The sequence below is a fragment of the Tursiops truncatus genome, chromosome 16 (genome assembly GCF_011762595.2).
Source record: "Tursiops truncatus isolate mTurTru1 chromosome 16, mTurTru1.mat.Y, whole genome shotgun sequence".
Taxonomy (NCBI): Eukaryota; Metazoa; Chordata; class Mammalia; order Artiodactyla; family Delphinidae; genus Tursiops; species Tursiops truncatus.
Genome location: NC_047049.1, coordinates 40,944,858 through 40,969,256, shown reverse-complemented (window position 1 = coordinate 40,969,256; position 24,399 = coordinate 40,944,858). Strand labels below are relative to the sequence as shown.

General features: G+C 36.0%; 1 protein-coding gene across 8 annotated transcripts in view; it reads left to right on the top strand.

Moving 5' to 3' along the window:
* Positions 1-24,399, top strand: part of PCDH15 (protocadherin related 15) — a 727,135-nt gene that overhangs the window by 318,802 nt on the left and 383,934 nt on the right. For all 8 annotated transcript variants that reach the window (XM_033841882.2, XM_033841881.2, XM_073793727.1 and 5 more), the window contains 2 exons: positions 1,863-1,973; positions 20,541-20,711. In XM_033841882.2, coding sequence (XP_033697773.1) covers positions 1,863-1,973; positions 20,541-20,711 — 282 coding nt within the window. The remainder of the gene's footprint in view (positions 1-1,862; positions 1,974-20,540; positions 20,712-24,399) is intronic.

The following is a 24,399-nucleotide window of genomic DNA, read 5'->3' as shown; positions in this document are numbered from 1 at the left end:
CTCTCTCTTTACAATTAAGAAAAACTCTTCAGATTATTTAGAATTAGCTCTCACGTACATTTCCAAAACAATCACTGGCAAAGAGTGTGGATTTTCCATGGTAGGATTAGATTTGTCAAAACTCACCCCACTTAGGGTCATAGCCTCCCCTAAAGCACAAAGCCACCAATTATCTGAACTCATTTGGAGTTCTGACTCCAAGGATGAGGTGGCGTTTCGGTAAGCAACCCACCGTATATTTCATAAACACGCTAGAATTGATATATGTCTCTACAGTTATTGAGTCTTTGAAAGTTAACAACCCTATAACAACACACTGAGTTGTGTTTTACAGTGTATATGGCAATTATCAACTAAAGTATTCCCCATAACTAACTTAGATATTTAGATTAAACAATTTTTACTCTCCCTGGCATAGTTTAGAGTCCCGCAGTGTTTAAATAGGCAAAAATTTAGGGAAAATGTCAAACGCCTGTTTTTAATTGTAAATATCTTTTATGGCACATTTTCTATATTTATGTTTTAAAATGTTACTTTTTAAATGACTGAATCCAAGAAAGACCTGCAAAGCCAATTGCATGAACACAGAATAAATCATTAAAAAATATCTATCAATTGTATACTCTGTGTGTGTGTACGAGAAAGAGAGGGGGTCACAGAAGGAGGGAGAAAAAGATGGAGAGGGAGAGATCACAACTCTAGATATTGAAGGTTAATTTGCCCACATTCCCCCAAATGAACTTGAGATAGAAGATTTGAGTCAGCTGTTCTCTCATTAACGCTGTTTCTAAGTAACTCCCCTTGTGTCAGCTGAGTGTATAAACACAGACACACACAGACAAGCATGCACACACTCTTTCTTCCTTCCCTTCCCCTCTTCTTCTGCTTTCTTCCTTCTGCTTTGCCTCTCCCCCTCCCTCTCCCCCACCTCCTCCTCCTTTTTCTGAAGAATCTAAGTATTTCATCTGCTGCCCACAATCACTTGCACACCTACCACTGCACAAAACAATCAACCAAAAAAGTTCCAATACTAAAAGTAAAACTGACTTGTTGTCATAATTTAGAGACTATTTTATCAGTCTTCAAAATGGCACTAAAACAAAAAAGTGATGTAAGGTCTTTTTAAGACTGAGAGACAGATCTCCTAAATTATATTCCCTTGAGGAATGACTATACTGTCTTACAGTGAGGGCTGCTCATGCCACAGCAGTATTGCTGGAAGGCACTTTGGAAGTTGCCCTTATAACCTGCATGTTGCCAAGAAGAAACTCAACCCCTGTCAGGATAGGAGACTTAACTAATGAACAGCAGTTCTGAGGCTTGGAAAAACAAACAAAACAAAACAAACAAACAAACAAAAAACAAGCTACAGCACATTCTTTTTCACAAAAACACAAAGTTTCAAGTTAATAGTTGTATTTAATACAGTACTTGAAAATACTGAGAATACAGAATGGGCACCAATGTCGAAAAGGGATATTAGGTAGAAATCACAAATTGCAATCTTTGAACTCTTCGGTGTTTAAAAAAAAATTGTGAAAAGATAATATGGTAATAGGAAAGATTTTTCAGATATCTGGGCTTAGAAGTATCCCAGGGCTGTTGATGGGTAACCCTAATAATATATGAAAAACTTACAAGAAGTAAGTTTCCTGGTTATCATTATCAAAAGTGAGACCTATTGATCAGAATGACAAGTTTTTGGACATAAGAATATTAAATCTGAAGCTTACACTCACATCCTGTTTTCAGATGATGAACATGTTGTCTATAATTTTCTAGGGGACTAAACTGAAATATAAGATTGTCTAATTCATCTTATGTTCAGATGATCTCAAATGTGTATCTTTACCTATTTGCAGACATCCAATGACACCTTTGCAATCCCCCTTATGTTGACTGGAGATGTAGTGTTAAGGAAGAGGCTCAACTACGAAGACAAGACTCGCTACTTTGTCATCATCCAAGCTAATGTGAGTGTTTAATTTCTCTTACTTTCCTCTTCTGAATTTATGAAGTACAGAACTTGCCCAGAATGTATGTGCTCACTGTGACCTCAACAGGGTAGCCCTGCACTCAGTGTAATTTGTATATTATAGTCTTCTGAATAGGAAATGGGATGGAATGGGGTAGGAAGATTATTCCCACTCACTGTATTCTTCACTCTTTGAATCACTCATACACTTCAATAATTTGTTTTTAGCTCATACTGAAGTATTTCTCAAAGCATGATCCACCGAATGACTGCAGCAGAATCACCTTGGGAGTGTATAAGAAATGCAGGTTCCTGGACACAACCTCAGACCCTCTGAATAAAAATTTCAGAAGGTAGAAGTGGAATACCTGCATTTTTTATTAGCTCCCCAGGGAACTTCAAAGTACACTAAAGGTAGAGAACTGTTGAATCATTTATTGAATCATTTATCTTTTATTGAGTAGTTGCTCACTACATCTAAGCTACTATGATCATAACCCACATATATGGACTGCAGTAACAGAAAACCTGAAAAACAATTGCTTGTATAACATTATTATTGTCATTATCATTATTATTTTAATAAAATTCTTAGATTTATGTGGTTCAAGAGTTGATTTGACAGTTCAAGTATATCACCAAGGACTCAGGTTCCCTCTGTCCTTAAAATCCGTCTTTTCCTGAAATTTGGTTGTTTTTCCAATGCCTTATGTCCCATTTGCAGTTGTGATGCTTATGGCTCTGGTGCTAGTGAATACCAGCACCATAAGCATCACGGCTGCAATTCAAGTCTGAGTATAAGGGTGGTAAAACTAGAACTTCTTAAGTTCATTGATTCTGTCTGCTTTTATCTGAGAGGAAGCTCCTTCCCACCCAGCTTCCCCACACAGAACAGGAATATGAGTCAGCATAGCAGACGGTAAAGTTAAGGAAGTCTGTAGGTGGTAAAGGGGAATGAGACAATCATCTCTGGATGACAAGCAAGTATGGTTCGTCTCCTGGGGCTGGGCATATTGAAAAAATAATAATAATTTGTTAGGAAGGAGGAGAATTGGGCTAGTATTTCAGTAAAAAAAAATCTAACAGGGCTGGCGACAGATAGCATCTGACATTGAAAAAATTCCTATAATAAGTGGCAGGGCCATATTCTGAAAAGGTAGTTAGACTCTGAAGCCAGCCTGTACCTTTAATAACCCCTAAGCATTGTAATCATATTTTTATAGCTGAACAGAAAGACAAGAGGGAGTGGCAAAAGGAAATATCCTCCATCAGCTGTTCTGAACAAGTTTATATGCGAGAAAGTGTTGCTAAGTGGCCATGTTTTGTCTTTTTTAGAGATATTTCAGCAGAAAGGGCATGCATGTTTACATATATAGTATATGTGTGTGGGTAGGTATAGATAGAAATCTAGTTTTTTGAAGACAGATTTCTAGACTTTCATTCAAAATACTTGTTTTGTTTCTTTTTTTCCAATTCAATGTGGGTTGTCTTAGGGCTCAGTAGCAGAGACTAGAGTAGAAACTATAGATGTAGGAAAAAGTAAAACCTCTTAAAGAGGGCCCCTCATCATTCCTCAAAAACACTGAACCCCTTTTTTTCCTATGTAAATGAAAATGTGGAGAAAAGGTACAATTTTCCTTTCTGACTCAGAATCTCTAATAAAATTTACAGAAAAGTCAGATTGCTATGGAATGGATTTGAAAGCTAATTTTTATTGTGCAATTTAAAATGAGGTGTTTTTTTTTAAAGAAATATAAAATAAATCTTCTGACTTGTCATCTACTTTAAACTATTTATAAAGACATCTGGGACAATTCAAATCCAATTTGCTAGACTACTCATAACTGGGGAAAGACTGATAAGATTTTAGCATTTCAAGGATAAAATTATGAAATAACAGGATATACATGGATCCTCGAAAGGAAGGAATGGAATTGGTGAGAAATTGAATGAAGACATGAATTTATCTGTAATAGTAATTTTTATACAAATGTAAATTATGTGATACAAAATGTGAATGCTAAATATAGGAAGTTATAAGATTTTTAGTGTTTTTAAAAGTTTTCAGATTATATCCTTTTAAAAGTTATATAATATACTAAAATTAGGATATATCACAATTTATTCAACTATACTTAAGGTTTTTTTGTTTATTTTTGGTTTTTGGCACAGAACTGATAGCTAATCTCATGATTGTCCTGAGAGGCAGGGAGTATAGTATAGTGGTAAAAGCATGAATTCTAGAACCACATTGCCCAAATTCAAATCCTAGTTCTGCCATTTCCTAGCGTGTGACTTTTGGTATACTCTGTATGTCAGTTTTCTAAGTAGTAAAATGGGGATATTAATGAAATATACCACATAGGGTTCTTGTGAGGATTAGCAAGTTAGCAAACAAAAATGTGCTTAAACTAATGCTTGGAATATATTCTGATATCATTACAGTATTACATAAACCTCTTAAGTACCAGTACTTACTTGTTCATGAATAGATAATTAAAAGATAAAGTTACTATGAGAAAAATTGTATATATTCATGTATATATATGTATATACATACATACATATACATATACTTTTCATCTTAGTAGGTAATGCCATATTATCTTCCAAATTGTTGCAGCACATCACATTCCCACAAGTTATAAAGAAAAATGCCTATTTCCTCTACATTTTAGATATATAACTTACTTAAGACAGTGGCTTATTGGAGCTGAAAAGGTGGCTCACGCTTGCTTTGAGGGCCAATTTTGGACATCTCTTTCCAACTCCAAGTACAGTGACCTCATTTGTGGCCATGGTGGGAGATATTTACAGTATGGAAAGTGACAAATGCTCCAAGTCACGTTCTTGGGGGCCCTGTGGTGTAGCCATGGCTGCGGCAGCTTGACACGGGGTCTCAGTTCCCCAACCAGGGATTCAACCCTGGCTGCAACACTGCCCTGGCTTTTGTCCCCTTTGGAGGACAAGAGAGGAATATTGTGGATAGACACATGGGCAGGCTCAGTAAGAGTCACATCTTCGGGAAGTTTAAGTCATTTATAAGGGGGCAGGCTTCCAGGTCTTTGTTTTCCTCTGACCAGTCGTCTTGCTTTTACCCCTATCTGATTTGTCTCAGGGCCCTCCCCATGTGCCTTCGCCCTCTTTAGCCAAGATGGATTTCAGTGTGAGGGGCTCAGGGAAGTTAGCAAAACTTACTGTTGTCTGGCACCCCGTTTCCTGAGGAAACTTTCTGTGCAAGTGTAATTTGGGAGGTCTCCCTGACCCCAAGAGTAAGGGAGTTGTGACCTCCTTATCTTTTACCCCAGGAAGACTTAGCCCCTCCCTCCCCTGCCATTACTGTTATCTTACAGTGTCCACAGGAGACAAAGTCTAGCTATTCATCCTGTTCCTGTTGTTATTTCTATCTCAAAGTATAAACAGGAGGCTAGTTGTAAATGTCTTGCCTGGGACCCATCTATCTCAAGCCTCAGTCGGGACTGCTTGTCTCAGTTGGCTGTTAAACATTTACTTACTCATATATATCAATATCTATACAATTTATATTCTTATATTTATATAGAATAATGATACCCATATATTAAAATATCTTCTAATTATTATTTTATATTCTTTGTAGTTATTATTATTTTATTGATGGTATGTAAACCAATGTACAATGTAAACTATGTCAATTAAAAACCTACTTATTATCTTGGAGTCATAAGAAGAGCTGAAATATGAGCAATCAATTTGGACTTTAAAGTAGATGGTTTCTAAGAAGCTAGAGGTCTGATGATAAATTACTGAACATTACTCAGATTTGGCCTGGCTTTGCTTAGAGTACAAAGATTTGATTGATTTGCAAAAGGAATCATTCAAATTTCTTGTAGTTGTGAGCATGTTATGATTTTTTATCCATGTGAACATGTTATGATTCTTAAATAAATTGCAAGAGTTTTGGGTGACCCACATTAGAAAACTTGTCACTTATTTTCTTTAGAATTTTTGCAACAGTATTACCCACACCGTTTTTTAAAAAATATGAATAGCCAATGAGGCAATGAAATTCCAGAAAAAAGAAAAAAATCTAGGAAAGGAAGTTCAAAGAAGTACAAAAGTCAGGGGTTTCCTTTTGTTGAAACTTCTGATACATTCTGTCACCACAAACTCCAATTTTGATATTACCCTAAATCATAAAAAAATCAAACCCATCTCTATACATCGATATCTTCAAGCCAACTCTTTCTGTATTATGGTTATCCTGAGGGAAATCTTAAGGGCTCTTAACTACTCAAGAGCCCTTAAATAATTGTCAGAAAGAAAAGATTTACATTTCATTAAGATTCATAGCAAGAATACTCTTTGAATTATTCTGTCAATTAGCAGTGCTATTCCATATTTTCACATACATCAAAAATCTAGAGAAGGGACATAACTATCTTTCATAACAAGATACTGTATTTAAAAAATATATGATACTATATCTTTCTCAGCTCTCTCTTTTCTCTTAATGGACTCGAGTATGCAAAAAAAGTGTGTAAACTGTAGGGATGAAAAACTTTTTCCTTCTTCCCTTCCAGGTTCTGTTGACCTAAAATAAATAGACTGCCCGTTATTTCTCCAGCAAAAATGGGTTTATTTGGGATAAGAAGGGAATTGCAATTTGGGGTCTACAACCACGGTGAGCCATGTGCAAGTCCCTACAAAACAAGGGAAGGAGAGAGAGGGGGAGATAAGAAGTTGGGAGAGCTATAGTAAACAAAGAGACCATGGCTTTTCATTAGCTGAGCTGTTGTAAGGATGGAAGAGGAGGCGTTCTTCTTCTTGTTGAGCTATGCTGTCCTTGCAAAGTGTGAGGGCTCCCCCTTCTGGTCTCCTGACTCTGTTTAACTGAAGTTTGTTGAATTTTTTACAGTTCTTTGGCTGGCCTAAAAATTAAATTAACATAACACAGATTAACAAGAGAAAAACAAATTTAATAATGTATGTGTAGGAGCTCCATAAAAAAATATGAGACTGAAAAAAGTGACCAAAGCAGGCTGTCTTTTAGACAAGGAAACTACAAATTTCTGAAGAATTTACAAGGCAAAGAGGTTTGGGCTCAGGGTATCACATTAGAAAGGACCATGGTACTTTTACACAGCCTCTTGGCCCTAAGTTCCCTATTTCTGGTGATAATGATGCCCTCTATTCTCCTGGTACAGGGAGGGTTCTTTTCATATGGAAGATCTATGTCCTGCTTTCAGGGGGACAAAAGATGATCAAAATGTCCTCCTTGCACTGGCTGTTTCTTAAGAAACTTTAATGTAAAATACTCAATATGCCAATGTAGCATATTTTGGGGTGGCATATTCTGCTCTTCTTCAAAACATTGCAATTATATAGGTTTGGATATAAAAATTACTTTCTATACTTTCATATTTCAAACTATATAAATCACTTTTCAGAATAACCCCTATCCTGACCTTTCCTCATGTCTACCTCCTACTGATATGTGGAATAAGTGCTAATATTACAACCATTGTTTTTAGTTTTGCCAGTTTCTTGGGCATATTCTGGAGAGTAAGACTGAAATAGGAGGATAATTGTTGATGGTTTAAGAACTATTTATAAAATTTTCAAGTAATGAAGATATTGCTTGAAAATTTTATAAGTAAGCAAAATGATAGTATTCTGTTTACTAGTATGCATAAAAGCTAAGGAAAATTAGTTAAACAAAAAAGACACTTTCAAGAAAAAGAAAAGAAAAGAAAAAAGGAACACACTTCTAAAGTGATTTAGATCCAGGCAAACTTGTTGCTGTTATTTTCTTTTTCGAATAAAGAAATCTAACAGAATCAAGTTACCAGGGTAAGTTTTAAAATTTCAGTTGGTGATAGACCATCTTCCATTGGTGAACAGAAGCATGTCAGATTCCTCCAAGGTCTTAGGTAACTGAGTTAGAGTCAAAAGACTCAAGGCAACTCTAATTATGTTGCCATTTTTTTTTTTTTTTTTTTTTTTGCTTTCTCTACTGCAAATACTAGATAAGGTAATGAAAGAGTACTTAATATATGTATCTATGAGTGAGTCTGGTAGGTGCCTTTAGCCATTTTGTCAACTACAAACTACTTGAATACTAAGTATGTAAGTGTTAGAAGTCTCTTTATTCCAAGGCTCCTATGACATTGCCTCAAAAATAAATCTGAACATCAGCATTTTTGTCTCATACTCATTTTTAAAACCAGTTTCATATAATTTCACAGTATTTGTTAGAGTCCAGATTTTTCCTGGCTCCACTCCACATAACCAATATTTGACTTAATACAGTTCTAAATATAGAGCAGATACTAGGTGAATTAAAAATTAGCATTTATCTCTAGTTTGATCAAAGAATAGTGTGCAATTAAACTATTTTATAGCAAGAAAGCCTTTCTATTGAGATGAAGGAATTGAAGTCTTATCATTTGATGGTTAGAGGTGTTTTATTTCTCTAACATTTTCATAGTTGAAATATTTGCAGTTTTATAAAAATGTGCTTTGTAAAAAGTGGATTGTGACAATGAGTTAGTTGTCTCTGAGCTATTTATAAAAGTAACTTTCTTTGAAATTCTACTAGGCACAGATCCCTTTTCTGAAACAAATTAAAGAATAGTTCTTCCTTACAATATATTGATGAAATTTTCTACTTATTTATTAAATAATTAATTTTAAAAATGCATGTCTTTGATATGTCAGATATCATGTTATAATACTGTATTGTGATGTTATGAGACCAGATGATTGGAGGCTTTGAATAAAGATGCTAAGTATTCAGTGATTCAGTGACAAGGTCAATACCACTTCCTTATGAGGCGTTGAGAGAATGTTTCAGCTAGGTCAAATCTCACACTCTGATGAATATTCTTTGTGGCTCTTTGAGTCTACGTTGTAGTTATCTCTCTGCTTTTAAATTCCTGCATGTCAGTTTTTATACTGGATTATTCTTTGTATCACCTGCAATTACTTGCATAACTATACTCACAATGGTTATGGAAGCTAAATAAAGGTTTCATATAGTTAAATGTTTAATGTTAGCAAATATATAAATGATATGTGAAATAATAACGCACATTGAGAAAATACAAATGAAACCGTCAAACTTGGTTAACTTTGAAAGAGATACATTCTTGCTTGCCAGTTACAGTCACAGTTTCCTAAATTAATGATATCTTATTTTTTATTTTATTTTATTTTTTGCGGTATGCGGGCCTCTCACTGTTGTGGCACAGGGTCCGGTCGCGCAGGCTCAGCGGCCATGGCTCACGGGCCCAGCTGCTCCGCAGCATGTGGGATCTTCCCAGACCAGGGCACAAACCCGTGTCCCCTGCATCGGCAGGCGGACTCTCAACCACTGCGCCACCAGGGAAGCCCAATATCTTATTTTTAAATGTCTAAAATTTTAAAGTGTTACCTTATTTTTAAAATGATAGAAAAGAAATGAAGGAAAATAGAAGAGGAGAAGGAAGGATTTTGGGGATTAGTTTTTAATATGTACTGGATTTTCACATAACAATGAATGCAAATGTAAATTTAATGAAATCATATAAAATATTTATGTAAATAATTATGTTTTATTTATACCACTCCCAATTTAGAATGTTATTTCCTTTATTCAGAAGAGTTGTGAGCAGCAGCATTATACTAGAAAGAGTAAAATATTCCTTTCTTTTCGGTTTTTATCTTAATTGTCAGGGGCTTTGCTTTAGACAGTATTTTAAGATCAAATTTGGTTCTGAACTGGAAAAAGAGCATCATGGATTAACAACACCTTCCAGAGGCTTGCAAGTTAGGAATGTGCATGAGGCCTATTTTCATATTTCATTATAACATGATATATTTATTGGTGGCAAATTCTGGGGAATCTCCATGTACACATAAAACATGTTGGTAGTTTTTGTTACTATATCTCTGCTCCCAGTAGTAGTAAAGGGAAGCAGAATGTGTCACTCTAAAATATGCCTCTTTAGCATGCTGACAAAAAAAATGAATAAAGTGATCTAAGAAAGTTATGGAAATTTTTATTTGAGCCAAACTGAGGATTATAACTCAGGAACAACCTCTCAGAGAGCTTGCAGAACTGTTCTGCCCATTAGAGGTCAAAGCACAGTTATATAGGTTTTTGAGACAGAGGGCTGTACATTAAATGACATATTTTACACAGTTTACACAACCTAGATCTATAGGTACAAAGAGTAGTGGGTCATGGGTCATCATGACTCCTTACAAGATTAAGAAGGAAGGTTATCTCCTAAGGAGTTGTGACCATTGATGGATTAGAAGGAATATTTTTTCCTAAGGAGGTCTGAATAATGCAGATGTGCAATACACACTAAAGGGGAGGGAATTTTCTCATCTTGCCATAAATTATGAATTTTATTTCAGCAAGCATAAGAATTATTTTAGGCTAAGTAATAAAAAACAAAACAAACAAAAAAACCCAGCAGACAGAAAAGAAGCTCTGAAAACCAGTAGAAGCAATTTACATTTACAAGGGAAATCTCCAATTTTAAGGGTGTCTTTCGGTCTGTACCAGGAAGACAAGGATGACTCTAAATCTTAGAAACTCTTATTAATGGAGAAGGCTTAGATTTAAATCTGCATAACAAACATACCTTTTGTTTACTGTGCTTCCACTGAAAATTTGGCTTTCCCCTCCCAACATCTTTTGTCTTTAGCTGAAGATGGTATTCAAGGTGGTGATTTGGGCCATTTTGGGGAGTTACTCAGTTTTCCTGGTTATCTCCCCTGTACACAGGAAGTATACATGTTATTAAACTGTTTGTTTTACTCCTGTTAATCTGTCTTTTACTACTGAGGGGTTTTATCTAAGAACCTAAAAGGGTAGAGGAAAATTATTTTTTCCCCTCCACAGTAGGTTATCTGATCTTTTTCTTTTTTTTTTTTTAGTTTCCACTTAAAAATCGAGATTTTATAGCTCAACACTTTGTCAGCAATTTCTTTTCCCAGTATAAGACAAAAGCCTATATTGTGTATTTTGGTAAATATGCACCCTCTCTAATGCAGTTGTATCCATGTTATGGAGTGGCAACAATAACCCAAAGAAGCAGAGAATAGTAATAGATTTGTTGCTGACAAACTGAAAGACTTAGGATAGAAAACATTATACTTTGTCTATTACAGTGACTTGGCTGTAACATATGAGAGGTAAGGTTGAGTGACATGCAAGTATAGAAATACTGCTTCTGGGATATTACAGACTTTTTTGCCACATCTGTTAGGTAGGTAGTCAGACTTGAGTGGGTCCCATCCCATCCTGAATGGGGTCATCTTTCCCTCCCCATGTGGACACTGGTAATCAGAGCATGCCCAGAGATCTTCCCTCTTCTAGTCAAGGACCACTGCTAAGTTTCCAGCCATATCAGGACCAAGCAAGGTAAACCTGCCAGCACAGGTTGGCACAGGTGCACCAAGACCTAAAAGGTGACTCAAGGTAATCCAGGGTTCATTGTGCCATATTTCTAATAAATTAGTATTGCGGTTTTTGCCTCCCCCCACCCACGTGGGTTTTGCTTCGGTGCTTATGGGTAAGCACCTGCACACTAGGAGAAAAGTTATATAACTTAAAGCTGTCAATCAACTTGTCAGTTAAATGATGCAGGACACAAGGAGGGACCACCACTCTAAAAATCCTAACCCTGCCCCATTGCGAGACTACTTCTGGTTTCCAGACAGCCCACTCTAATCCTTTCTCAGGAGTGTACTTTCACTCTGCTTAATAAAACTCTTGCTATTTAAAACTGCTCTATGCCTCTAGACTGAATTATTTCTCTTGAGAAGGGCAAGAACTGAGGAAATCGCCATTCTGCCAGTAACACATCCAATATCACATAAAATGGTATTCATTCAATATTTTTCTTAAACTTTAGATTGATGCAGTCTTTTTTAAAAAGTACATCCTAAGCAGTTGTAGGGGTGGGAAATTTTTCCATTCTACCCTTCTAGATTCTTTGGCTGATCTAATAATCACATTGATAAAAAACAGATTAACAGAAGAAACACAAACAAAAGTTTCGTCACATATATACCTTCTGTATACATGGGAGAAACTCAGGAAAATAGGGTAACTCTACTCCAGAATGGCAGAAGCCCTCACCTTAATTACCATCTTCAGCTAAACACAAAAGAAGATGTAGAGGGTAGAAGGTCAGTTATGGGAGGTTACCTGAAAGAGCTCAGTAAACAAGGGTAAAGTTGATATGCAGATTTAAATTGTTGCCATCTGCATGATAAGTTTCTAGAGATAAGTTCATCTCCCTCTTTCTGGTACAGCCAGAGAGACACCTTTACAAATGGAGATTTCCCTAGTACAGGTAAATGACTCATACAGAGGGGTAACTTTTACCCAGTTTTCAAAACTTCTGTGTGTGCAGTGTCTTAAAAATAATCAGCCTGAAATAATCCTATGCCAAAGAGACATATTTGGGGGTGGTAAATTCTGCTCCCCTACACAATCATAATCTTAAAATAGTAGGTTTGGGATTCCCTAGTGGCGCAGTGGTTGAGAGTCCGCCTGCCGATGCAGGGGACACGGATTCGTGCCGCGGTTCGGGAAGATCCCACATGCCGGAGAGCGGCTGGGCCCGTGAGCCATGGCCGCTGAGCCTGCGCGTCTGGAACCTGTGCTCCGCAATGGGAGAGGCCACAACAGTGAGAGGCCTGCGTACCGCAAAAAAAAAAAAAAAAATAGTAGGTTTGATGAACCAGTTGTGTTTTCTAAATAATTTATGTTAAATTAAGAGTCTTCTATATATACTCAATTCATACATTTAAAGTATGATTTAAAAAATGTATTTGTGGACCACCAAAGTTGTCTCATGTGTCATTTGCTACTCCTATTATACTTTCAACTGTACTAGATATAATAAACAGACATGGAAAATTTAGAACAATTAAAGAAGGACTTTAAGAAAAAATCTTTATACCCCATAAATTTAACCAATCAGGGGAATTCCCTGGTAGTCCAGGGGTTAAGACTCTGTGCTCTCACTGCCCAGAGCCCGGGATCAATCCCTGGTCAGGGAACTAAGATCCCACAAGCTGTGCATTGAGGCCAAAAATAAATAAATAAATAATAAAGTAAAATAGAATAGAATAGAATAAAATAAAATAAAGTTTAACCAATCATAATTATCAGTGTAATCTTGATCATGTTTATTCCCTTCTTGAGAAGGAAAAATGTTTTTCTCTGCCCTCTTAGATTTACTAATTGACGACTTTCAAATTAAACTGAACAAAAAACAAAACAAAACAAAAACCCCAAAACCAGTTTTTAACAGTAGAAAGAATAAAATATTTCACTAAGTATTTTAGAAAGAATAAAGTATATGCGTATGAGCGCAAACAAAAGAAGTTGCTCCCTGAGCAGCTAGAGATGAGGTTTTATGTACCTCACTTCATGCGTGAGGAGGGAGAAAATACTTCTTTGGGAACAAGGAGCAGGTTTCTAGGGAGGGTAAACAGGAGACAAAGAAAGTTTGTGGTAATGTGTGTTTATGTAGATGCTAGTGTTTTTCTTCTTCTTCTTCTTTTTCTCCTTTTCTCATGGCTATAAAACTCTCCCAAGGAAGAGATTCATGGCAGCTTCACTTGAGAAAGTTTCTGCTTTTAATAAGATAAGGAAAACTCTGAAAAGGCTCCTTTTTGTGTATGTTCAATCTCTAATGTCTTTAATTTAAAATAATTTGTATATGAACTCTGAGGGTCTAGTGAATCCCCACACTTGGGAAATTTAAACTTTTTTCCCATGTTTTGACCACAGTCTGTCTTATAATGGATCTAAACATCAAAGAATACTAGAGTTGTTCCCAAACTCAGGTTCTGCTGCTTGCCACTTGAAAGCTAATACTCAAGAGACAGTTGTTGGTTGAAAAGGAAAGGTTGCTTTATTCAGGAGGCTGGCAACCTGGAGAAGGTGGACTCGGGTCCGAGAACCAAATCTAAAGGTTCTGCTTGACCATGAAAGTTTTTAAAGGGGGAAAGGGGAAGTTAATCACATTAATCGTTTGGGGAGGGGGGAGTCAGAGTCTTTGTTATCTTCCACTGTGTTCAGACTTCCTTCTGATTGGTTGGTGGTGAGGTAACAGGGCAGTGTTTCAGGAATCTTATACTCACCCTGAAGTTACCATTCTCCACCTGGGTGGGGGCCTTAGTTCCTGCAGAAGAACTCAAATATATGGTTACATATATTCCTTGAGCAGGAACCAGGGTCCTGCTTTATCACTGCAGGATTGTTTCTTTTTTTCCATATTTTTATTTATTCATCAAGCCAATTTTTACTGACTTTTTTTTCTTTTTTTAATTTTTGAATTTTATTTATTTTTTTATACAGGAGGTTCTTATTAGTCATCAATTTTATACACATCAGTGTATACATGTCAATCCCAATTGCCCAATTCATCACAACACCATCCCCACCCCCCCCATGGCTTTCCCCCTTTGGTGTCCATACATTTGTTCTCTACATCTGTGTCTCAACTTCTGCCCTGCAAACCAGTTCATCTGTACCATTTTTCTAGGTTCCACATACATGCGTTAATACATGATATTTGTTTTTCTCCTTCTGACTTACTTCACTCTGTATGACAGTCTCTAGATCTATCCACGTCTCAACAAATGACCCAATTTTGTTCCTTTTTATGGCTGAGTAACACTCCATTGTATGTATGTACCACATCTTCTTTATCCATTTGTCAGTTGATGGGCATTTAGGTTGCTTCCATGACCTGGCTATTGCAAATAGTGCTGCAATGAACGTTGGGGTGCATGTGTCTTTTTGAATTGTGGTTTTCTTTGGGTATACGCCCAGTAGTGGGATTGCTGGATCATATGGTAATTCTCTTTTTAGTTTTTTAAGGAACCTCCATATTGTTCTCCATAGCGGCTGTATCAATTTACATTCCCACCAACAACGCAAGAGGGTTCCCTTTTCTCCACACCCTCACCAGCATTTGTTGTTTGTAGATTTTCTGATGAATCCCATTCTAACTGGTGTGAGGTGATACCTCATTGTAGTTTTGATTTGCATTTCTCTAATAATTAGTGATGTTGAGCAGCTTTTCACGTGATTCTTGGCCACCTGTATGTCTTCTTTGGAGAAATGTCTATTTAGGTCTTCTGTCCATTTTTGGATTGTGTTGTTTATTTTCTTCTTATTGAGCTGCATGAGCTGTTTATATATTTTGGAGATTAATCCTTTGTCCCTTGATTCGTTTGCAAATATTTTCTCCCATTCTGAGGGTTGTCTTTTCGTCTTGCTTATGGTTTCCTTTGCTGTGCAAAAGCTTTTAATTTTCAGTGGATCCCATTTGTTTATTTTTGTTTTTATTTCCATTACTCTAGGAGGTGAATCAAAAAAGATCTTGCTGTGATTTATGTCAGAGTGTTCTTCCTATGTTTTCCTCTAAGAGTTTTATAGTGTCTGGCCTTACATTTAAGTCTTGAATCCATTTTGAGTTTATTTTTGTGTATGGTGTTAAGGAGTGTTCTAATTTCATTCTTTCACATGTATCCCAGCACCACTAATTGAAGACACTCTCTATTCTCCATTATATATCCTTGCATCCTTTGTCATAGATTAGTTGACCGTAAGTGTGTGGGTTTACCTCTGGGCTTTCTTTCTTGTCCCATTGATCTATGTTTCTGTTTTTGTGCCAGTACCATATTGTCTTGATTACTGTAGCTTTGTAGTATAGTCTGTAGTCAGGGAGTCTGATTCCTCCAGCTCCGTTTTTTTCCCTCAAGACTGCTTTGGCTATTCGGGGTCTTTTGTGTCTCCATACAAATTTTAAGATTTTTTCTTCTAGTTACGTAAAAAATGCCATTGGTAATTTGATAGGGATTGCATTGAATCTGTAGATTGCTTTGGGTAGTTTAGTCATTTTCACAATATTGATTCTTCCAATCGAAGAACATGGTGTATTTCTCTACATCTGTTGGTATCATCTTTAATTTCTTTCATCAGTGTCTTATAGTTTTCTGCATACAGGTCTTTTTGTCTCCCTAGGTAGGTTTATTCCTAGGTATTTTATTCTTTTTCTTGCAATGGTAAATGGGAGTGTTTCTTAAATTTCTCTTTCAGATTTTTCATTATAAGTGTATAGGAATGCAAGAGATTTCTGTGCATCAATTTTGTATCTTGCGACTTTACCAAATTCATTGATTAGCTCTACTAGTTTTCTGGTGGCATCTTTAGGATTTTCTATGGATAGTACCATGTCATCAGCAAACAGTGACAGTTTTACTTCTTCTTTTCTAATTTGTAATCCTTTTATTTCTTTTTCTTCTCTGATTGCCGAGGCTAGGGCTTCCTAATCTATGTTGAATAATAGTGGTGAGAGTGAACATTGTTGTCTTGTTCCTGATCTTAGAGGAAATGGTTTCAGTTTTTCACCGTTGAGAATGATGTTTGCTGTGGGTTTGTCATATATGTCCTTTATTATGTTGAGGTAGGTTCCCTCTGTGCCCACTTTCTGGAGATTTTTTATCATAAATGGGTGTTGAATTTTGTCAAAAGCTTTTTCTGCATCTATTGAGATGATTGTATGGTTTTTCTTCTTCAGTTTGTTAATATGGTATATCACATTGATTTGTGTATATTGAAGAATCCTCGCATCCCTGGGATAAATCCCACTTGATCATGGTGTATGATCCTTTTAATATGTGGTTGGATTCTGTTTGCTAGTATTTTGTTGAGGAGTTTTGCATCTATATTCATCAGTGATATTGGTCTGTAATTTTCTGTTTTTGTAGTATCTTTGTCTGGGTTTGGTATCAGGGTGATGGTGGCCTCATAGAATGAGTTTGGGAGTGTTCCTTCCTCTGCAGTTTTTTGGAAGAGTTTGAGAAGGATGGGTGTTAGCTTTTCTCTAAGTGTTTGATAGAATTCACCTGTGAAGCCATCTGGTCCTGGGCTTTGGTTTGTTGGAAGATTTTTAATCACAGTTTCAATTTCATTACTTGTGATTGGTCTGTTCATATTTTCTATTTCTTCCTGGTTCAGTCTTGGACGGTTATCCCTTTCTCAGAATTTGTCCATTTCTTCCAGGTTGCCCATTTTATTGGCATAGAGTTACTTGTAGTAGTCTCTTAGCATGCTTTGTTTTTCTGCGGTGTCTGTTGTAACTTCTCCTTTTTCATTTCTAATTTTATTGATTTGAGTCCCCTCCCTCTTTTTCTTGATGAGTCTGGCTAATGGTTTATCAGTTTTGTTTATCTTCTCAAAGAACCAGCTTTTAGTTTTATTGATCTTTGCTATTAGTTTCTTTGTTTCTATTTCATATATTTCTGCTCTGATCTTTATGATTTCTTTCCTTCTGCTAACTTTGGGTTTTGTTTGTTCTTCTTTCTCTAGTTCCTTTAGGTGTAAGGTTAGATTGATTTTTTGAGATTTTTCTTGTTTCTTGAGATAGACTTGTATAGCTATAAACTTCCTTCTTAGAACTGCTTTTGCTACATCCAACAGGCTTTGGATTATCATGTTTTCATTGTCATTTGTCTCTAGGTATTTTTTGATTTCCTCTTTGATTTCTTCAGTGATCTCTTGGTTATTTAGTAACATATTGTTTAGCCTCCATGTGTTTGCGTTTTTTATGTTTTTTCCCTGTAATTCATTTCTAATCTCATAGTGTCGGGGTCAGAAAAGATGCTTGATATGCATTTATTTATCATATGAATTTATTTTCTTAAACTTACTGAGGCTTGATTTGTGACCCAAGATGTGATCTATCCTGGAGAATGTTCTGTGTGCACTTGAGAAGAAAGTGTAATCTGCTGTTTTTGGATGGAATGTCCTATAAATATCAATTAAATCTATCTGATCTATTTTGTCAGTTAAAGCTTCTGTTTCCTTATTTATTTTCATTTTGGATGATCTGTCCATTGTTATAAGTGAGGTGTTAAAGTCTCCCACTATTATTGTGTTACTGTCGATTTCCTCTTTTACAGCTGTTAGCAGTTGCCTTATGTATTGAGGTGCTCCTTTGTTGGGTACATATATATTTATAGTTGTAATCTTCTTCTTGGATTGATCCCTTGATCATTACCTAGTGTCCTTCCTTGTGTCTTGTAACATTCTTTATTTTAAAATCTTTTTATCTGATATGAGTATTGCTACTCCAGCTTTCATTTGATTTCCATTTGCATGGAATATCTTTTTCCATCCCCTCACTTTCAGTCTGTATGGTCTCTTGTAGACAGCATATATATGGGTCTTGTTTTTGTCTCCATTCAGCAAGCCTGTGTCTTTCGGTTGGAGCATTTAACCCATCACGTTTAAGGTAATTATCGATATGTATGTTCCTATGACCATTTTCTGAATTGTTTTGGGTTTGTTTTTGTAGGTCCTTTTCTTCTCTTGTGTTTTCCACTTAGAGAAGTTCCTTTAGCATTTTCTGTAGAGCTGGTTTGGTGGTGCTGAATTCTCTTAGCTTTTGCCTGTCTGTAAAGCTTTTGATTTCTCCATCGAATCTGAATGAGATCCTTGCTGGGTAGAGTAATCTTCATTGTAGGTTCTTCCCTTTCATCACTTTAAGTATATCATGCCACTCCTTACTGGCTTGTAGAGTTTCTGCTGAGAAATCAGCTGTTAACCTTATGGGAGTTCCCTTGTATGTTATTTGTCGTTTTTCCCTTGCTGCTTTCAATAATTTTTCTTTGTCTTTAATTTTTGCCAATTTGATTATTACGTGTCTTGGCATGTTTCTCCTTTATCCTGTATGGGACTCACTGTGCTTCCTCAACTTGGGTGGCTGTTTCCTTTCCCATGTTAGGGAAGTTTTCGACTATAATCTCTTCCAATATATTCTCAGGTCCTTTCTCTCTCTCTCTTCTCCTTCTGGGACCCCTATAATGCGAATGTTGTTGCATTTAGTGTTGTCCCAGAGGTTTCTTAGGCTGTCTTCATTTCTTTTCATTCTTTTTCTTTATTCTGTTCCACAGCAGTGAATTCCACCATTCTGTCTTCCAGATCAGTTATCTGTTCTTCTGCCTCAGTTATTGTGCTCTTGATTCCTTCTAGTGTATTTTTCATTTCAGTTATTGTGTTGTTCATCTCAGTTTGTCCTTTAATTGTTCTAGACCTTTGTTAAACATTTTTTGCATCTTCTCGATCTCTGCCTCCATTGTTTTTCCAAGGTCCTTGATCATCTTCACTATCATTATTCTGAATTCTCTTTCTGGGAGGTTGCCTATCTCCACTTCATTTAGTTGTTTTTCTGGGGTTTTATCTTGTTCCTTCATCTGGTACATAGCCCTCTGCCTTTTCATCTTGTCTATCTTTCTGTGAATGTGGTTAGTTTTCCACAGGCTGCAGGATTGTAGTTCTTCTTGCTTCTGCTCACAGGATTGTGTCTTGATTGCTCCTCCTTTGTTTCTGCATTCCCTCACTTTCCTGGTTAGCAACTGTTTAAATCTTCCCTTTGGAACTAAGTGAAGGTCAAGGACACTGGATGAAACCTACAAACAAGAAATGTGGAACACGGAAAGAATTTGTACCTAGGAGGGCCCTATAGGGTCCTGCTTGGTTTCAGAGTCACATAGTTATTGCATTACAGGAAGGTTGCACTTGCAAAATTCCATCAATAGAGATTTTTGGTTTCTGAGATCTTGCCTTAGAACACTTCTTTACAACCAGTAAAAATAGAAAAAGAAAACAAAACAAAAAAGCAGGAAAAAATAAAAAGCTGTTTTCTGTTGGCAATATTGTGGCTAGTGGATAAGAGAAAAAGTGGGAACATTAATTCCCTTTACTATTACAAGGACACTCCTCTCAGAAATTGTAGCTTTTTAGAGTCCCAAAGTATGAAGAAATAAAACAATTCTCATTTAGAAACTTGGAAACAAGTTATTTTAGTGATGCCAGCAGGCTACATGGAGACAAGGAAGGCTCTCAAAATACTTCGTCATAGGCAATCTTATGTGAGACAAACAAAAGCGTTTCTCCAATAAGAGTATAGCAGATCTGGTGGGTTTTCTTTCTTTTATTTACCCCCTTCATTTTTTTTTCTTTCTTTCTTTTTTTTTTTTTCCAAATAACCAATATTTATCTCATAGACTTAAATTTCTTGAAGCATTATCAAGAAAACAAAATGCTGGGGTAGGGGAAGGAGTGAAGGAATCAAGAGTCATCTTTGTTTGTTAACTGGCCTTCTCAAAGAAAAGTAAACATTCCTGTATCCTCATGATGGGAGATAGTTTCACAACTTGGAGAAAGCCTTCAATGGAAGTTAGGCTACTACCCTCCCACAGGCACTGGGAGATAGAAGCTCTGTCTTCCTTGATTAATTATTACATTTCAATAGGATGATTCCTAGGTCCTGGAGAAAGAGTCGTGGGTTATAAAACTGGCAAAAGTTTGAGCTGGTAGAAGGTTGACATCTCAGAGCTGTGGAGAAAGTATTTACTATTGGAAATTTTCTAAAGTAAATGCTCTGAGAAAAGTGAGGTCAGATGCCTACACTCTGGACGAAACCTGTCTACAGTTTAGCCAAGCTAGAGGGATCATTGCATCCATCTTGTGTTCTTTTTCTTTTTTCCTCTCTCACAGGACCGTGCACAAAACCTGAATGAACGGCGAACCACTACCACCACCCTCACAGTGGATGTTCTAGATGGAGATGACCTGGGTCCAATGTTTCTTCCTTGTGTCCTTGTGCCAAACACTCGTGATTGTCGCCCACTCACCTATCAAGCTGCCATACCTGAGTTGATGACTCCGGTAAGCATACTCCCATCTTTTCTTCTTCATTTCCACCTCTCTAACCCCAGTGTGATCCTGTTCAAGTATTTTGAACACATATTCAGTGAAAATAGGAAACTTCACTAGATTGGTATTGAAAAATATTTATGTTCAAAACCATTTTGAGACAATATGGGTAAATTTTTGGTCATAATGCATAATTACATCATTTACAAAGTAGAAAGTATGTCATGAAGCAACAGCCCATTTGACTCTGATTATTTTATTTTTTTTCTGTGTGTAAAGCATAACAAATTTCAGTTACCAACATATACTGGGAAACACCAAGAAATGACTCCAGCATTTCCTTAAATTCACATGTAAACATGCAGCCCTAAGTCAGAGGACACACAAGTCAACAGGATACTCTCTTGTCTCTTAGAGCCCTGAAATATTATTGGAGATTATGCTTGGCTGTTTGAAGGTGGGAGCTAATGAATCCTGAATTCAAATATTCAATATTTATTAGTTAAAGATGTATTTTAAAGAAACAAAAAGTTAAAGCATGAGTACCTATTTTCTACACTCAATTCTGCATTTGTTTTTTATAATCCTAATAAATCTTAACTAGCTGTCAGCCTGGAATTCATACCTTAGACCTGCCTGGATGATAAATATACACACCTAAGAATAAAACTTATAAGGCTAACAGATATCCTGCTTAGGCTAAAATATCAATTTCTCCCTTAAAAGTAAAAAGAAAAAAAAAAAGAAAAAAATGAATTCTCTTTTAGAGCAGTCAAATTCCTAGGAGTGAACTATTTGATTAATATCTTTGCTGTTCCTCTGGAAAGCATTCAGCCTTCTGGGTTAGTAACATGGCTGATGCTGTCAGAATTTGTTGCAAGGTATTTGAATTTTTTTCTCAAACATTTGAGAACTGTGGTTTGGGGGTCCTCTATTTGAAATATTTAAAAGAATAGAACAGAAATCCCTTCTCCTAAGTGTAAATTACACTGCATTCCAGTCACTTCAAAGAATTCTTATCCTATATTTTACCAATTACTTTATCCAATATTTTACCTGCTAGCTTTACTAACATAACAGTAGCTCTTAGATGGTTGAAAATCACTTTTGTGTTTGTTGGCATAAATGATTACTGGTCTAATTGGCTTGCATGAAAAAAATAAGATGGGAAAAAAAGAATAAATGTTATGATGTGCATTGAGTGAAGAAAATAATATAAATTTTCAGCTAAATGGAGTAATTTTGCAGACAAAAAAGCTAATGTAGAGATTGTCTAGACAAACATTCATAGGTTAGCTAAAGTTATATGTCATGATATTATTTTTGTTGAATATAAGTGAGAAGCCTTAATGATGTGAACATTGAACTTTTCTTTGAAAGGCTTAGTTGAAATCATGACAAAAAGTATTTTTGGTATTGATTTATTTTTGAGTTAATTTATGTAGCTGGTGTACCAGTGAGATCCCAAGAGAAGGGGAATACTGATATAATAAGACTAAAATCAGTGAACCAGTATGATGAATGTTTAACAGTACTTGACGTACCGAGAGAAGTAAATAAAGACAGAGGTTACTGCTTGAGAAGCAAAGTGTATTGACTTTATAAAGGATCTTTGAGTATCCCTTCCTCTCTGCTCCAGATTACAGACTAAGCATCTCTCTCATTCCTATACAGTTTCATGCTAGAGACAAAGTCATGCTCCAGATTTGGGGTAAATGACAATAATGACTAATGGTGATATAAATTGTTCGGTTTGTCATGAACTGTGTTAAATTCTACAAAAATACTGACTTAAATCCTTGTGGATAATTACCACTATTATGGTTTTTTATAGATGAGATCTCTGGGGTACAGAGTTTAAGTAACTTAACCTTATAGCTAATAAGTAAAAAGAGTTTTCTTTTAAAATCATGTATCTTAAATTAAATGGTATGCTATAAATTCCAGAATGATCAAACTGGAATGCTTCGTCATCATTTTTAAACATATCAACCCATTCTTTAACATTCTGTGAAACAAAAAGAATTTTAGTTTTACAGATTTAAATACTTATGGCAAGTATTTATTTGTTAAGCATTATATTTTTATTGCCATGTAGAAAAAAATTAAATAGGTTTACTTACAAAATTAGGCAATTGTTCTGATTATCAATCACTGCATAACACACCACCAAAACTTAGTGGCTTCAAATTACAATCCTTAAATTTGTTCATAAAACTGCACTTTTGGCAGACTTGAGGGAACACCTTATCCCTACTCTACACAGCATCTGCTAGGGCATGTTGACTAAGGGCTGGGGGGCACTTTGACTAAGGGCTGGGTACCACTTTCCGAATGGTAAACTTAGCAAGTTGATTCCGGCTGTTGGTTCCAGCTTAGTGAGGGCTGTGAGCTGGAGGCTTCATTTCTACTCCATGTAGGTCTTTCCTGGGCTATTTGAGCTTCCTCACATCAAAGCATTGGGTTCTAAAAGCAAGCTTTCCCAAAGAATTGGACAGAACTTTTATGAACTAGCCTTGTAATTTTCAGTGTCACTTCAGTGTCACTATAGTCACACCTCTGCCAGATTCAAGGAGTAGAAGTATATACCATCTCCTGAAGGGAGGAGTGTAGGAGCCACATTGTACGAAGAGCATAAGGGGAAGGAAGTTTTATTGTGGCCATCATAGGAAAATGAAATCAGCTGTAGTAATGGCATCAGGTTTCCATGTGCTCTTTTACATGCCATTTCAGATCCCCTCTGGATCACTAGGGTTAAGAAGTGTAGCTAGTTTTTAAGTTTCACATTCAAATTGCTGTGTTTATGTCTGTCTTTTTTTAAATTTTCTTTCTTTTTTCTATTTTCCTTTGCTATTTCCATACTTTGCTAAAATTTCTGGAAATTTCAATAAATAAGATCTTGTATTCAGAGCAAGAGAGCTAACCATTTATGTCAGCTAAACAGGATATGGTGACTCTAATTACATACTTGCTGATCCTTTCCTGACTAATTCTTCAAAATTTTGAGAGCTTTGACACCTGCTCACCTTCTGGGTTGATGTGAAATTTTCCACTAATTACCTCAGTGATATTCTTGACTTGAGATACCATCCTTAGTTCTACCACAATGTGTGCAGAATTTATCAGCTCAGAAAATCTTTAAAAAGTAGTCTAGTACAGTGTTTAACCCATGAACCAAGATATAATAAAAATAATATAATATAAATCTGATATAAATCTGGTGTCTCAGGGGCACTAAAGTAAATTGTAGGCTGTGTTAATTATTGTGTATTTATTAATTTGGTAAATAGCCACTGGACCCTAGTATATGTTGAACTCTATGTTAATAGAGGAGACTTGTCAACCTGGATAAGATAAAATTCTTCTGATATATTGTGTAAATTTATTCTCACTTTCTGACTCTCTTAAAGTTGTTATGCCTATCTAGTTGAAGATTTCTAGTATTATAGAAAACTTCTGTAGAATTTGGAGAGTATAGGGTCCATGGTTCTATTTTCTTGATTTCCTATTAAAGGCAAAGACAGTAAATACTTATGTATTTTTTTCAGTGTTGAACAGTTGCATACTGTTTGGCTAGTTGGATTTACTGCTGAGTAAATTGTCCCTGTTAGAAACACCATAGTATTAATATGATAATATTTACATATTAGCTATGCGTTTACTATATATATATTTTCCTATATTTATTGTGCCGTGCAGT